The 14,416-nt window shown below is 37.0% G+C and overlaps 1 protein-coding gene and 2 pseudogenes across 2 annotated transcripts; 1 reads left to right on the forward strand and 2 right to left on the reverse strand.

The window, feature by feature from the left end:
- Positions 1–26: 26 nt before the first annotated feature.
- LOC148914473 (uncharacterized) lies at positions 27–916 on the reverse strand (annotated as a pseudogene).
- A 1,425-nt stretch (positions 917–2,341) lies between these two features.
- On the reverse strand, positions 2,342–3,030 carry LOC148914474 (uncharacterized; annotated as a pseudogene).
- A 2,836-nt stretch (positions 3,031–5,866) lies between these two features.
- LOC103341355 (Ankyrin repeat family protein) lies at positions 5,867–13,961 on the forward strand. 2 transcript variants are annotated; one of them, XM_008244868.3, is made up of 4 exons: positions 5,867–6,025; positions 6,262–7,440; positions 8,356–8,788; positions 12,887–13,961. In XM_008244868.3, exons 2-4 carry the CDS (start codon positions 6,800–6,802, stop codon positions 13,691–13,693), a joined length of 1,881 nt encoding a protein of 626 aa, XP_008243090.1. In that variant the 5' UTR covers positions 5,867–6,025; positions 6,262–6,799; the 3' UTR covers positions 13,694–13,961. The 2 variants fall into 2 exon arrangements, with proteins under 2 accessions (XP_008243090.1, XP_016651858.1); XM_016796372.2 differs by lacking the exon at positions 5,867–6,025 and having other exon boundaries at positions 6,060–7,440.
- The last annotated feature ends 455 nt before the right edge of the window (positions 13,962–14,416 follow it).

Raw genomic sequence — 14,416 nt, forward strand, 5'->3', positions numbered from 1 at the left:
ATAAAACAGAAACGCAATGCGTCGTTTCAGAAAGCGCAATGCATTTCTATTTGTCGCAATGCAGAAAATGAAAAAAGCAGCTTGAACTGCAGAATCGCATACCACCTTCGATTTTGAGGATCCTCTTGTGTTGATTGCTCCTCGGAAGAGATAATCTTGAATTGTGGTAGTTCTTCATCATCCTTTTGCCTTCTTTTTTGGTTTCTTATTTTTTTCGTACACATAGCAAGATGCTTGAAACCTCTTTCTTTCTCTATTCTTCAGCCTTAGTACTCTTGAAGTAACATCAGGTTTTGGAGCATCTTGCTTCTTCTCTTCTTCTTTCTCTTCTTGTTGCTTCTCTTCTTCTTTCTTGTCTTCTTCTTTCTCTTCCTCTTCTTCTTCTTGCTCTTCAACTGGTTGTGTTGGTTGTGTTGTAGGCAGATCCATCTCCATTTCAAAGACTGTTGGGTCTGAGAACAAGCTTTCAATTTCTACCTTGTACTTTTCTTCAATCTCCTTTTTCTTGGCAATCTTCTCCTTGTCAATACAAGTTTCCTTGCCTTCCAATTCTGCAATCCTCCTTTTTAGATTTTGTATTTCCTGAAGCTGAATCTGTAGATTCCACTGTCATGGTGGCAGTCAAATATTCTTCATTATCTAATTTCTCTACGTATGTTGCCAACTTCGCTTCCAACTCCTTTGATCTCTTTTCTCCTTGGATAATTATATCCCACAATTCCTTCATTTTCTTCTCACTGTCTTCATTTATTTCATCCTTCCACAGTTGTAATCTTTCTGGGCAAATGAAGGTAGGATCTTGACGTTGGCGATAGTTGATTTGGTCTGTCATGGACTTCACCAAGAGGTCTTGAATTGCAAGAGGTTCATTTCCAGCTTCATTCTCAAACATTTTCTTCTTTCCATCCTCTTTTAATTCTGGAGTTTGATCAAGCATTATCAGGTTTTCCTTGGTCTTCTGCTTCCTCTGCTTCTCTTTGTTGTCCTTCATCTTCTTTTTCTTTTTTCTGCATATTGAACGGAAACTAATTAGAAACTGCACTGCATTGGAGGAAATGGAAACCGCAATGCATAATTCTTTGTTTAGAGATTCTTATACCTTGTCAAGAGGGACTCCCTCTTCTCTAGTAGTTTTTCTCCTTTTATATGCTTTCAAAATACCCTGCATACAATGAGATTGAATGATTCAAAAACTGCATTGGATAAAATACAAACTGCAATGTAGAAAACACAAACGCAATGCACTGTATACTGATTTTAATTACCTTGTCAATGATGTCTTCCTCTTCCTCGTAGTTTTTCGCTTTTTAGGAGTTTTAAAAATACCCTGTACAATGAGAATGATTTAGCATGGATTCACATTCAAGATACATTAAAGTAGAACATACGATAAATTGCATACCTCGATGTCATTCAAGTCCTTTATTTGGTTGAATCTTGTGTGGAGTTCCACAAGACTCCATTTAAGAATGGCAGGAGTTTCTTTCTCCTTGCCTGTGATTGGTTGTATTATGTTTGTCCTCTCACACAAGAGAAACTGCAGTTCAAAAACAAGATATATCATAAAAATGAAACTACAAGAACATGGCGTGAAATGAGCAACATTCAAGAAGCATTAAACTGCAATGCAGTTTGTCTTTCACTAAAATGCAAAAAGAGAATACACGAAAATATGCATCAACTTGACATGAAATTGAAAGATCAGCATAGCCAAAACAAGAATGCAAAACATAACGAAACTACAGAAGAACATGGGGTGAAATGAGAAACATTCAAGAAGCATGCAATGCTTGTGGTAGAAACTGTCAATGAGTTTGTGGTAGAAACTGCAATGCAGTTTGTCTTTCACTAAAATGCAAAAAAGAGAATACACCAGAAAATATGCATCAACTTGACATGAAATTGAAAGAAGAGCATAGCCAAAACAAGAACTGCAAAACATAAACATGAAATTGAAAGATATATCATAAATTAGGTTGGAAACTGCTTAGGATAAACAGAAACTGCATTGAACTAAAGGGAAACTGCATTGCCTAAAACTCAAAATGCATTGCATAAGCCACTGTTTACTTACCAATATTAGGATAATGCAACCCGAAACAGCTCCTATAGAGCCTTCTCCACCCTTCTTTGCTTTTGCTTTTGCTTTTGCGACCAAGGATTCATTCATGTAGGCTGAAACAGCTCTTGCCCAAGAATAGCATGAAAGTGTGTCTAGATTCACACAGTGCTCAAATACTTTCCAATGCAAAGTTGATGAAGCGTTGGCAAAAAGGAATGTCATGCAGAGGTGAACCAATACTAGGCTGACCACCTCCATTGTCGTAGTCAACTTCTTCTTCTTCTTCTTCTTCTTCTTCAGCTTCTTTCTTTTCTTTTCCTTTCTTCGTTTTCTTCTTTTCCTCTACCTTGGCCTTGTCTTTCTTCGGTTGGTTTGCCAAGGAAATTGTCTTTAGTAATTCTGCTTCTACCTTATTTTTTGAAGGTTTTCCCTTTTCTCCGAAGTGTCTTATTCTGAAGGTAGAAGTGTACTTATCATTGACAAGTTGGACAGATTTTCCTTCATTTGGCAGTCCTAGAATCGACTCACAGCATTGCTCTGTGATCTTGAATGCTTCGGTGCCAAAGTTGAAGGACTTTGTATCCGGATCAAACTTCTTGAGCAGCTGAACTAAGTCAAGGTCTGACTTATTCATGTTATTCATGTCAATCCTTCGGTTGTAAAACACCTCAATCAAGTTCCAAAATGGGGTGTTCTTGAGAAGCTTCTTCTGCCTTTCATTGAGCTTGTCTTTTACATCCGTAATGATGCTGTTGAAAGCGTTGCAATTGCACCGAAATTGGACATAGTCTGGGTGCTTTGCTTTCCGATCATAGTTTGGCTTTGACTTTGGCTTTGGTTTACTCTTTTGAGCCATCATTTTGAATCTTCGCTTTGGTTGGTTTTGAGCTTCCTCCTTTTGTGGTGACATTTCTTGTGCCATTTGTGATCTGCAACAAGAAGGGATGAAAATACTATTAGGACAAGTAGAGATAAACTACAAGCAAACAGAAACTGCAATGCGTTTGTGGTAGAAACTGCAATGCGTTTGTCTTTCACTAAAATGCAAAAAGAGAATACACAGAAAATATGCATCAACTTGACATGAAATTGAAAGAAGAGCATAGCCAAAACAAGAACTGCAAAACATAATGAAACTACAGAAGAACATGGCGTGAAATGAGCAACATTCAAGAAGCACACAAACGCAATGCGCTGGTAGAATCAATGCGATTTGTGGTAGAAATTGCAATGCAGTTTGTCTTTCACTAAAATGCAAAAAAGAGAATACACCAGAAAATATGCATCAACTTGACATGAAATTGAAAGAAGAGCATAGCCAAAACAAGAACTGCAAAACATAGAAACTACAGAAGAACATGGCGTGAAATGAGCAACATTCAAGAAGCAATTTGGTAGAACTGCAATGCTTTTGGTAGAAATCGCAATGCAGTTTGTAGTTCACTTGCAATGCAAAAACAGAATATACCAGAAATATGCATCAACTTGACATGAAATTGAAAGATCAAGCATAGCCAAAACAAGAAATACAAAACATAATGAAACTACAGAACAACATGACGTGAAATGGAAAGAAGTATAAATAATTTAGCGAAACTACAATGCGCTGCTTTGTTGAGTGAAAACTTTGATGCTCTTTTTCTTTCTTTTGTGATTTTTCGGTTTTTAGAGGTTTTCAAACCAAAACTAAACCCAAAACCTAAACTACATTGCAGAATGAAGAATGAACAGAAGTAAAATTTCGAACCCTAAAATCGAACGCAAATTTGTGTTAGGGTCATTTTCACGATTTTTCCCCAAGAGAGTGCTAAACCCTTCAATCGCCGCTTTGGTCGTCGCCGTCGTCGCTCGCCATTGGTCGCCGCTTTCGATTTTGGGAATAGGTTGGAACCTGCTGAAAGAGAGAATGAAGAATCGGCTTCGATCGTTGGTGGTCTTCGGCGATGGTCGCACGAATGGGTTGGTGGTCTTCGATGATCGTTGGTGGTCCGAGGTTTCGGAGGTGAAGTTGCAGAGGTTTCGGAGGTGAAGTTGAAACGTCGCGCGAAAGGGTTGTGATTCAATTTTGGTTTCGGTTGATGTCGTTTTGGTTCAGTTTTGGCTTGATGTCGCTTTTCAATTTTGGTTTAAAACTAAATACTGAAAATGGCATATGTTGTAATTTTCATATTTTGTAATGGTATTTTTGTTACATTTTGGTTTTTTGCCTTTTGCTAATTAGACTAAATTGTATTTCTTTCTACTAAATTAGTAAACTATATTATGCTTTAAAACTAAAGCTCCCTTTTTATAATCTGGTTCAAAACCAAATCAAATCGAATCGGATCAAATCGATTCAAACCGAACCGCTTAGTTTTTGAATTTTTTTTTTTATTAAAACTGAACTGAACCAAACCAGATGAAAAGTACCAAATCGGTTCTAATTTGAGACAAAAATCGGTCCAAACCGAACCGTGCCCACCCCTAATGTCATGTGATGGGTGCACACATGTGATGTTATAAAGGACAAATTGTTCTTTTTTTACAGTAATTTGAAACAACAATACACAAAGATTTGAAACACTTCAAAATCATTTATAAATTGGTGTTTTGAACACCAATTTATTTGTAAATTACAAGTAATTATAATGTAGTACGATTGCACGACCACGTGATATAATTTGCCCACATATTATAGTATAAGTATATTTATTGATATTATTCCTTAAAAGGGGTAAAATCTATCATGTCATTCATTCATATTAGGCTTAATTATGTACATTGTGCTTCCAACTTATCTCGATTACCACTGGGAAAACGTCTCAGTACCCCAAGCGTGCAAATCGTTCACGTTACCCTTTCGTCGTTTTGAAGTTCCGCATTTAACGTTATTCATCTCCCAAAATTCGCAAGCAGCTCCTCCCATTTGTTACCGTTCATCGCACAGTTTTGGGCGCCATCGCTTCCTCCGCCACCCAAGCGCGACATGGATATCAAAAGAACCAGACGTTGTCCTCTACCACCCTCACATCTCACCCGCCAACCGCCGCCGGATCACCGAAAAAGCAAGAAATTGGCCGATTTTACCCAAAATCTCCATTGCTCGTTCAGCGATTCCGAGCACCATTTTCTTCGATCCGGTATGATTTTTCAACCTCTCGAGTTGTTCTTGCTGCTAGTTGTGTTGGTTAGGAGAAATTTGAGTTTTGGAGGTAAATAAGCGATGAACAAGAATAAAAAGGGAGGGACTACTGCGGAATTTTGGGGAGATGAACAAGAATATTAAATCGGAACTTCAAAAAGGAAAGGTAACGTGAGAGCTTTTTGCACGTACTTTGAGACGCTTTCACCACAGTAATCGAGATAAGTTGGAAAGCAGTGGCATGTACATAATTAAGCCTTCATATTATAATACGTGTACATACTATACTACATGACCAAAAATAGTTTTGCTCACCACTTTAACCCAATGTGTATTCTCATCACTATTTTTAATACTTTATACGTGTTCATAAACATAACTATAGTTAACTTTTTTACTTTGTATTATGGAACCATGATTATGCATATGGACACATATCTAGTGTTGAGAAGGATGGTGAACATAGACCTTGAGTTAAAATGGTGAGTAAAAATACTCTTCCATATGATCATATTAGCGTACTATTCTATAATTTATTAAAAAAGAGACATTATTATTAGGAGGCAAATTGAATGACATGTGTAGAAATTTAACATTGAGAGATACATAGACTAATTAAAATTTAGAAAATTTAATTCGGAGACAAATTGACAGTGATCGTAGAATTGAAGGGTCAAATTGGCGGATTCCTTTAACGAAATGAATAATAAAGGAAATAAAATAAACAGAAAACATCTATAATGGTTTTCCAGATAGGAAATGAAAAAATTGAAGGGAATGAATAAACATCACAGGGTTTTGCTCTCTGATGAGTCTCTGTCCTCCACCACAATTAATCAGAGGTTTGCTATATCTATTTATTCATTCCATGTATTTTTCGTTTTGCTTTTTCCTCTTTATTTAAGTTCTTACTATTTATGCACTAATTTTCGATTGCATTGCTTTTTCGTTTCCTTTCTTTCCTCCTTCCCTAACAGATTCTGTTTTAGTTTTAGATAGTTTATTTTTTATTTGATGCCTTTAACGATTTTGTTAGTATTTGTTAACGTGTTGATAAACGAGGTTCTGGGTGTTATAGGGTGATTCTCGATCCTTGATATATTGCTGGAATCCCTTCGGATTCGCTTAAAGGAGGGTTTCTAGGGTTTTCCAGTGTTGTTGCAACTGTGGTCCTCTCTGACATTTGATATTTGACGGTATGGCTGGTAGGTTGTTTCTCTGGTTTGCTTGTTCTGGATTGTCTCTTAACACCAACATGTATAGGAATTCGAGAATCTAGGGCTTATTTTAATTCCATTGCCTGTTGAGGACTTTGCTTTTCGATTTGTTCGCCTAACTCCAAGTGGAGCAGTGATCGAAGGAGGAGAAACAAAAAAAAGGGAGTAAACTTTTGTAACGAATTCGTGCATTAACCATTTGGTGTTGTTGGATTTGGAATATTGAGCGATGAGTTTCTTCCATTATATTATCAGTTATACTTTTACTACTTGGGCTGTTTGATGATGCTTGTTGGGAAATTTGTGTGATAGCCTGATTAGAGGGGTTTTTCCTTTAATTTTATTTTAAATTACGGAAATTCGTGGGAAGGGGAATAGAATAGTCTATAGAGGGTGAGGATGGAAAAGGAGATGGCACCTGTTGAGGGTAATGGTGGTTGGATTGTGGTAAACGAGACTAATTCTGAAGACCCCACTTATATTGAAATGGAAGCAGAAGAGAGTGGAATTGATTGTCCAAATAACGGAGTTCAAGGTTTAGCATCAGACAAAGGGGAGGGAAGTAATGTGGTATTTTCTAGAGAAGGACCCCTTGTCAGGAAGGAGTCAAGGATGTCCACTAATTGTAGTTGTAGTGCCAAGAAACTCAAATCTCGGGCCGCTGTGGTGGATTCCAACCTGGAGAAGAAGGAGAAAATTGAGCAAGAGAAGAAACTCAGTAGACAAGATAGGATTGAGTTGGGTCGTTTGTTTCAGGGTGCGGTGAGTTCCCATGATTGGGAACTTGCAGAGAGTTTGATCCTGTTAGCTGATCCACAAACCTTGAATGATGCTTTGTGCATCACTCTGGATTCAATATGGTTCTTGAGCACACAACAAGAGCTCTACGGGATAACGGGATTGATTAAGAAGATAATTGTCAATGGTGCGTATGACTTCACCAGAGCTGCCTTGAGGACTTCATTTCTTGCTTCTTGCGTCTCTGCTTGTCAGAGCCGAACAATGAGTCTTGCAGATACAGTCACAGTGATGGCCCAAAGGTAAGGCTTAATGTTTTCAGTCTTATATGGGGAAATATTTATTTATTTTATTATCTTTCTGAGAAGATTGAATTTGATTTGACATCATGTATGGTTCTGCTATATCTTCTGTAGTTAATGAGTGATCATCTATCAATATTTGAAACCCTGTGTTAATTTTTCGGTACTGTTGATATACATGCTGAATTTGTAGGGATGCCACTTAGTATGTACTGAGAGCTATTGTATTTGCCATCTATTTGAGAAAGTAGTTTTCAATTTTTTTTTCCTTGACCTTTTGCATTTGTTGCGCAGGCTTGAATCAGAAACACTTAGAAAATACCGTATGCTTGTATAACGACAAATATTGCTGTGTTTTTGCATGGGTGTCTGTACTGTGCATGGGTCCATAAAGAATACATAAGTCTTTTCCAGAATTGAAGATGAAGACTTTATAACTAATAAGGAGGGCTAGGTAGATTAGGATGCATTATCTTTCTTACTAGTAGGATAAAATTACTTTATTTATTGAAGTTTGTGATTGAAGTGTATAGTTCTAGTTCGTTTATGCCCTTGCTCTTGTTCTTAAATTCTTAATGAAGTGAGCAATTCGTTAAGCAGAAAAAGTGCATATATTCAGTTTTTGTGGTTATCATATTATAGTAATTTTTATGTGCCAGTTCATATGCTTTCAGCCAATCTGTGCACGAACGTACATGTAGAAAACCTGGGAGTTGTGCAAAAGGCACCACTTGCTATCAAAACTTAAGAATGCATAGATTTCATTCTTTGATGTCCTTTGATTTTCCCTTCTTTTATTTGAAGTACAAGAGTATAGTGTGGTATTTTTTATTGTGTCTGCTGAGCACCTTGTCAGTCTTTTTCCCTTTAATCCTGTTATTGGTGTGCCTTTTGCATCATTGTTTTTTTTGATAGGTTGCATGAGCGTCTCCAGGAATGCAATGGAGATGAGGTCTTGAAGGCAGAAGCTGGTGCTAAGGTTCAAAAGTTTACCGAATGGGCTCTGAAATGCATAGGCTTCCATTCTCGTGGTCAGGGTAAAAAGGATAGAGTTAACAATAGCTCATCAGTTGAGATCCAACTCCAGTTATCAGCATTTAAGACGTTCATAGATCTTGCTGGTAACCAGCTTTCCGGGAAGGATTTCACGGAGGCCTTTGATGCTGCTTGCTTTCCCCTAACTCTCTTTTCTAGTTCATTCAACTCTGGCTGGGCATCTGGGATCTCGGCAACTGCAATTCATGGTTTATTGGGTATGTTGGTGGAAGGGGGTGCGGACAATGTTAATCAGTGTTTTCTTGAAGCCTCTCGTTTTGGGAGTACAGAGCTTGTGCGCATCTTATTGCAGGTGACTTTAATATTTTGTTTAGATGCCATGATGATGTTTATTTGCCTTCCTAGCTTTTGGATATTATTTTTTGCCTGAGTACTTTTTTGTTAGTAGTTTATGTGGAAAATTAGTCATGTGGTTTATTTTTGGGTAAAATCTAGAAAGCTGTAAAATATATTACAATACCAAGCTACAAAATGACCTTAGAGAAAGGGCAGCCTGGCATCATGAAGTTTATTAGAATGCTTTCTGACTTCACCAATTCCACAATGGGACACTAGGAGCTGATAAAAGAAATTAAAGGAACAGAAAAAAGAAAAAGAAAAAAGGAATCTATACTTGATTCATTCATTCATGCCTGCCATGATTCTAACATTCCACAAAAGCCAAAAATGGAAGAAAGGCACCCTAAGAACATCAGATGAGTAAGAATTCATTATGGAATTTTTTTTTTTTCACAAGAAACTAAACAAAAGCAAGCTATATTTTGACAAGCATGGTTGTATGTATGTAGTTATGTATTTTTCTGATACTTAGGACCTGTTCGGTGGTGTTTTCGGAGGCCGTTTTCCGTTTGCATTCTCAGAAAACATTGAGATTTGCATTCGGTGGTTTGAGAAAATGCAGAACGTTTTCAACCTTTTAGTTATAATTCACTGAAAATGCAGAAAACATCAAAATGATGTTTTCATTTTCAGAGAATATGGATTCATTGGCAAAAAAACAGAGCATAAGCCACCATCGTAACCACCATCGTCAAATACCACCCAACAGCCATTACAGCCCAATTGAACCATAGTCACCACAACAGACCAGCCACCTGCTATTCGCACCACCACCCAGTCGAACCCAATCGACCCTACCATCAATACCACCTGTACCAAATCGAAGTACCACCACCCACTTAGCAAATTGCACACAGAGAGAGGCAAAACCCTTTACAATATAAATAATATATAAAATAAATTTGAAAGTCTTTTAAGGTAAAGCGACACTAAATAAACAAATAATATGTAAATAAAAGTAAAACAAATTAAGATTATGAAAGCAAGCTTGGTATGGTGAAGCACGTTAAAGATGTTGTCCTAATAGCCTCCCTACATGCAGGTACTAACTCTAAGATACGATCCCCAATACACAAGCTCAAGGTCTGTTATGAGCATGTCGGATATAGGTCTCCAAGTCAGAACTGTTGCCCAAAAATAATAATATAAGTAGAGAAAGTATGAAAGGTAGAAGATGAGAGAAGCAGATTGTAGTAGTGGTTGTGGTTGTATGGTATGGTATTTGTATTTGTGTTATGTGGTCGTATTTCAAATGTGAAGGAGGAGTGGCTTTTTATAGGCATCCAAGAACATTTAACCTCCACCACATTAAACTAGAAAATTAAGACATTCAATATAGAAATAAAACCTGAAAATTTAATGTTTTTAATCCCCACAATAAATAAAATAAAACAGCCAAAGTAATTAAACAAATCAAAACAGTAAAAAAAAATTAAAAACCTTTTTAAAATTCCAACAGTCCCCCACAAGGTTTTCAAAATTTTACCATGACAAAATATATATGGGCAACATAATATTATGCAATAGGTGTAGGTGCCTTTCGGGCTTGAACCTTCACTTAGTGATGATAGTCTCCATTTGAGGAACCTGATTGTACAACGTATTGAACTCGGCACCTTTGACCAAACTTCAACATATCCCACACGTAGTATTGGTTGAGACTTGGATGCGGAGTAGTACTATTTATGGCCATGCACTAATCTTGATTCTCATGAGAGTTACTAGAGAATAGCCCAATTCTCACAATCGCGGCCTCACGACGTCTCTTACTTAGGTGAGTTCTCCAAGAGTACATGTGACCTGCAGCCTGTGGGAGATTACTCGCCTCGAAACTCATTCAGGGATAAATCCCTTCCTTGCATCACATAAAATAGCACTTTTGCCTTAGGGATGAGCAGAAGAATATCTCAAGGATATCTCCATAATTTTATGAGTGCTATATGAGTCACGCAGTATGGATTGTTTCTACCACATTGAACTTCCTTCATGGGATCACCAATCACAGAGGTTGGGTTACCTCCTTAGGTAGTCCTTATGGGCTTAATCACATCCCCCTCGACATTTTGCATTAATAGCCTCCACAAGGCATGCATATCATCATTAGCCTTTGCAAGGCATATATAATGTGGGTCACGTCTTTGTTCTTTGCTTTAGCGTGCTCTGGACCTGCATGTTATTAGATTTATTTCCTACAAAATCTTGCTCACAAATGATTAGTGGATTTCATCTCAGTATAATTGGAAATTTCATATGCATCGGTATACATATAACGGAAATACATCATACATCAAATCTTATGATCAAGAGTACCTCTCTCTCTCTCTCTCTCTCTCACTGAGAGAGAGAGAGAGAGGGCCTGGGATGGGAAGGAAGAAGAATAGAGAAAGGAGAGGAGAAAGAGAGAAAAAAAAAAGGAAGGGACTGGGAAGGAAGAAAGAGAAAGGAGAGAAGAGGAAGAAAGAAAGGTGGAGGAGAAAAAAGAAAAAGGGGGGAGGATGTCTGAAAGCAACTGCTTTTTTGTTATTTAATTTTATTTTCTATATTTGCACCGTAATTCTTTTTTGTATTTGTTATATTTTTTATTTTTTATTTTTATGATAATTTTAGCCTTTTAAAAAATATCATTATTTTATTTTATTTTGTTAAATTATACATTTTTCATTGTTTATGTTACCAGACACGTTTTCACTTTTTTCTTTCTTTCTATAATTGTATCATTCTTGTATCTTGAAAATGCAAATTTGTTTCTTGTTTTCATTTTCAAAAAATATTATTTGAAAACATTCTCCTGAAACGTTACCAGGCAGCCCCTTACTATCTTAGATTGTAGGTTCTTAGAGGGTTTCATTCCTAGTTGTCATTCATCTGAAAGACGGATGTGTCATGGTTGCTTGTTCATGTATGATGTATCAATGTTGTATCACTGCTTGGTCATTTTACTAATCTTTTTGTTTTTTGGTTTTTGAAAAGAAGTCGTTTTACCAATCATAATGAAGCAGAATCCGAGTATCAAATAGTTGGAATAAAAAAGGGGCTTTTCCAAAAAATGTTCATTAACTCTCTGGATTCGAAAAGAGAATGAGGTTGATTGTCCTTTATGCATTTACTACAAAAATAAACAAAAATTTAAAAAATATGTATCTTGTTTCTTTTAGGATAAATTCATAACCCTAATATCTATTATAATTTAGTTATGTTTAACTGTTAGTTATTTTATTTTTATATAAAAGTACCTAGGTAATACTCAACATAATATAAATACTAATTATATAATAATGGTAATTAGTATTATAGTTATTAAGCCAAAGTTTTTAGTTCTTCTAATGACTATAATCGTCATTTTTTTTGAATGGGAGTTTTACTAAAACACCCAAAATGGAGGTTGAAATTATAAAAAAACCCAACACCCAAAACACTTTATAAACACACCCAAAACCCATCATTATACACACTCAAAAAACCCATTTATAAACACACCTAAAAAGTTGACTTTGGGGTTAATTTTGGGTGTGTTTCTATGTTTAAATAGTGCTTGGGTTTTTTTTATAAATACATGTCTAGGATTGGGTTTATTTATAAATTTGTAATGTTTTTATAAGATGGTTTTATATATTGATATTCAAGCTCATGTGTGTTGGTCGTGTGTATTGTTTTTTGATTACATGTTTAATGATAAATTTATAAAAATTCTAAAGTAATGTCCATCCTTTCTTACTTTTTACTAGTACTTCTGAAAATCTGGAAAATCGAAAATATTTTTTCTGACATTGACATTATTCATTGTTGCTTCTTTTATGCTGAAGCATACTTGAATAAATAATTTGCTTATGTATCAGTTCTAGGAGAATTTTTAGAAGAAGATTGTGAACCAAGATTTGCTTTTATGATATATGGTTCTACTGACAGCTTTTCTTCTCAATTTTGTTTGGCATCTGGCTTTAGGAGAATTTTGAGAAGAAGATCGAGACCCAAAATTTGCTGTTATGATATGTGGTTTGTCTGGAATTTTTTCATCTTACTTATATTTGGCATCTGGGTTTTGTGTTGTTAGATTGCCCAAAGGAACAGTTTAGATGTTGATGTTGACCTGGCTTTGGGTTTTGCTTCTCACTACTGCAAGATTGGTACTATGGAATGCCTTGTGGAAGAGGGTAATGCCATAGCTTTCTTGGGCCCCCTGATGAGAGCTGCTGAGAGGGGCTGTATGCAGGTTGTTGAGTGGTTTGTCAAAAGGGGTTGCCGAGACATGGAGCTCTGCCTTGCTCTCACAGCTGCAACTTCTAGTAGCCAAGTTGATGTTGCTGCCTATCTCCTTCCTCATGTTCCTCATCACGTCCTTGCAGCACTAAGCATTGAAATTCTGAAGGCTGCTGGTGAACGAAGTGGTGGTTCTCTTGATGGTGTCGCATTTCTTCTCCATTCCGATTTCTTGGGTGATCCAGCAGCTACTTATGCTGTTGCAGACAGTATTGCTCGGTCTGATGATGAGGGTGTAGCTCCTGAGTTAAAAGCTTTTCTTCGGGAGCATTGGTCAGAGGAAGCTTTCTTGCGTGGAATAAGACAAGGACAAGAACATTACTTGAGCCTGGTGAGGATTTTAAAATGGGGTGGATCTCCTATCTGCTTAAGAGATCTACCAGCCCCTCTGAGGGTAACGATTGCTTACCTGCCGCTGTATAGGGAGTGTGTCAAGGCAGGTGGCTGTTTGTTGTCACAAAAACTGAGAGGACAGGTTGTTGAAGCTGTAAGCAGGCTTGGCGGTGGGGTCTTAGAAGGGGTGAGCCAGTGCGGAGAGCTCTTGGCTGTTCTGGAGCATCATCTTCCTCCATTTTTACTTCATTCGCCGAGCAATGCATAGCCAGATGTTACTTACTTTTGGGGTTTCACTTCCCTTTTTTTTCCCCTCACTATCCGATATATGTAATGGATAATAACGTCATAGCTGGGTTCAGATGACAAAGCCAAGGTTTGTCAATTTTATTTCCATCATGTGGTTACCTTGTAATTTAGTTCTTCTACGACACATTATGATAGTCTGAATGTGTTTGTCAAAAGAGTTGAGATATGACGTGCTTGTATTTGACTACTATTATCTTATAAGTTATATCTATCATTGTAACTTTTAATTCGTTTTGCTTCTCCTCTCCATCTCGTGTTGGGAGCTTTATTTTCTTCTCCTGTCGCCTTTTTTGTCTTGGTTGGATGTAGAAACCCAAAATAATTTGTCAAAGGAAGTTTCAAAGAAGAGAATGAACAATGGAATGTTGTTGCTGCATCCCAATGAATAAAGCCGTGTTTCTCTGCCACCTTTCTTTCGTGAGCATGGACATAGATAGGGCCAGAGACCAAAACACCGAGGAGAACCATTCAAACCTAAACGTATAGACAGAGGGGAATATATAGTTAAAAGCGACAATTTGACGACCGTCGCCTTTGGGATTTTTGAAATAAAACAATGTTCTCTCTGTTTTAGGGAGCATCTCGAGCAGACCAGCCAAAGGTGCTTTTAGGACATATTTGACTGAGATTCAACCCAAAAAAAACCACTCATGCAAAAACAATTTGAAATTCAATATTAGTC

The sequence above is a fragment of the Prunus mume genome, linkage group LG8, assembly GCF_029339155.1.
Source record: "Prunus mume cultivar Tortuosa linkage group LG8, ASM2933915v1, whole genome shotgun sequence".
Classification (NCBI taxonomy): Eukaryota; Viridiplantae; Streptophyta; class Magnoliopsida; order Rosales; family Rosaceae; genus Prunus; species Prunus mume.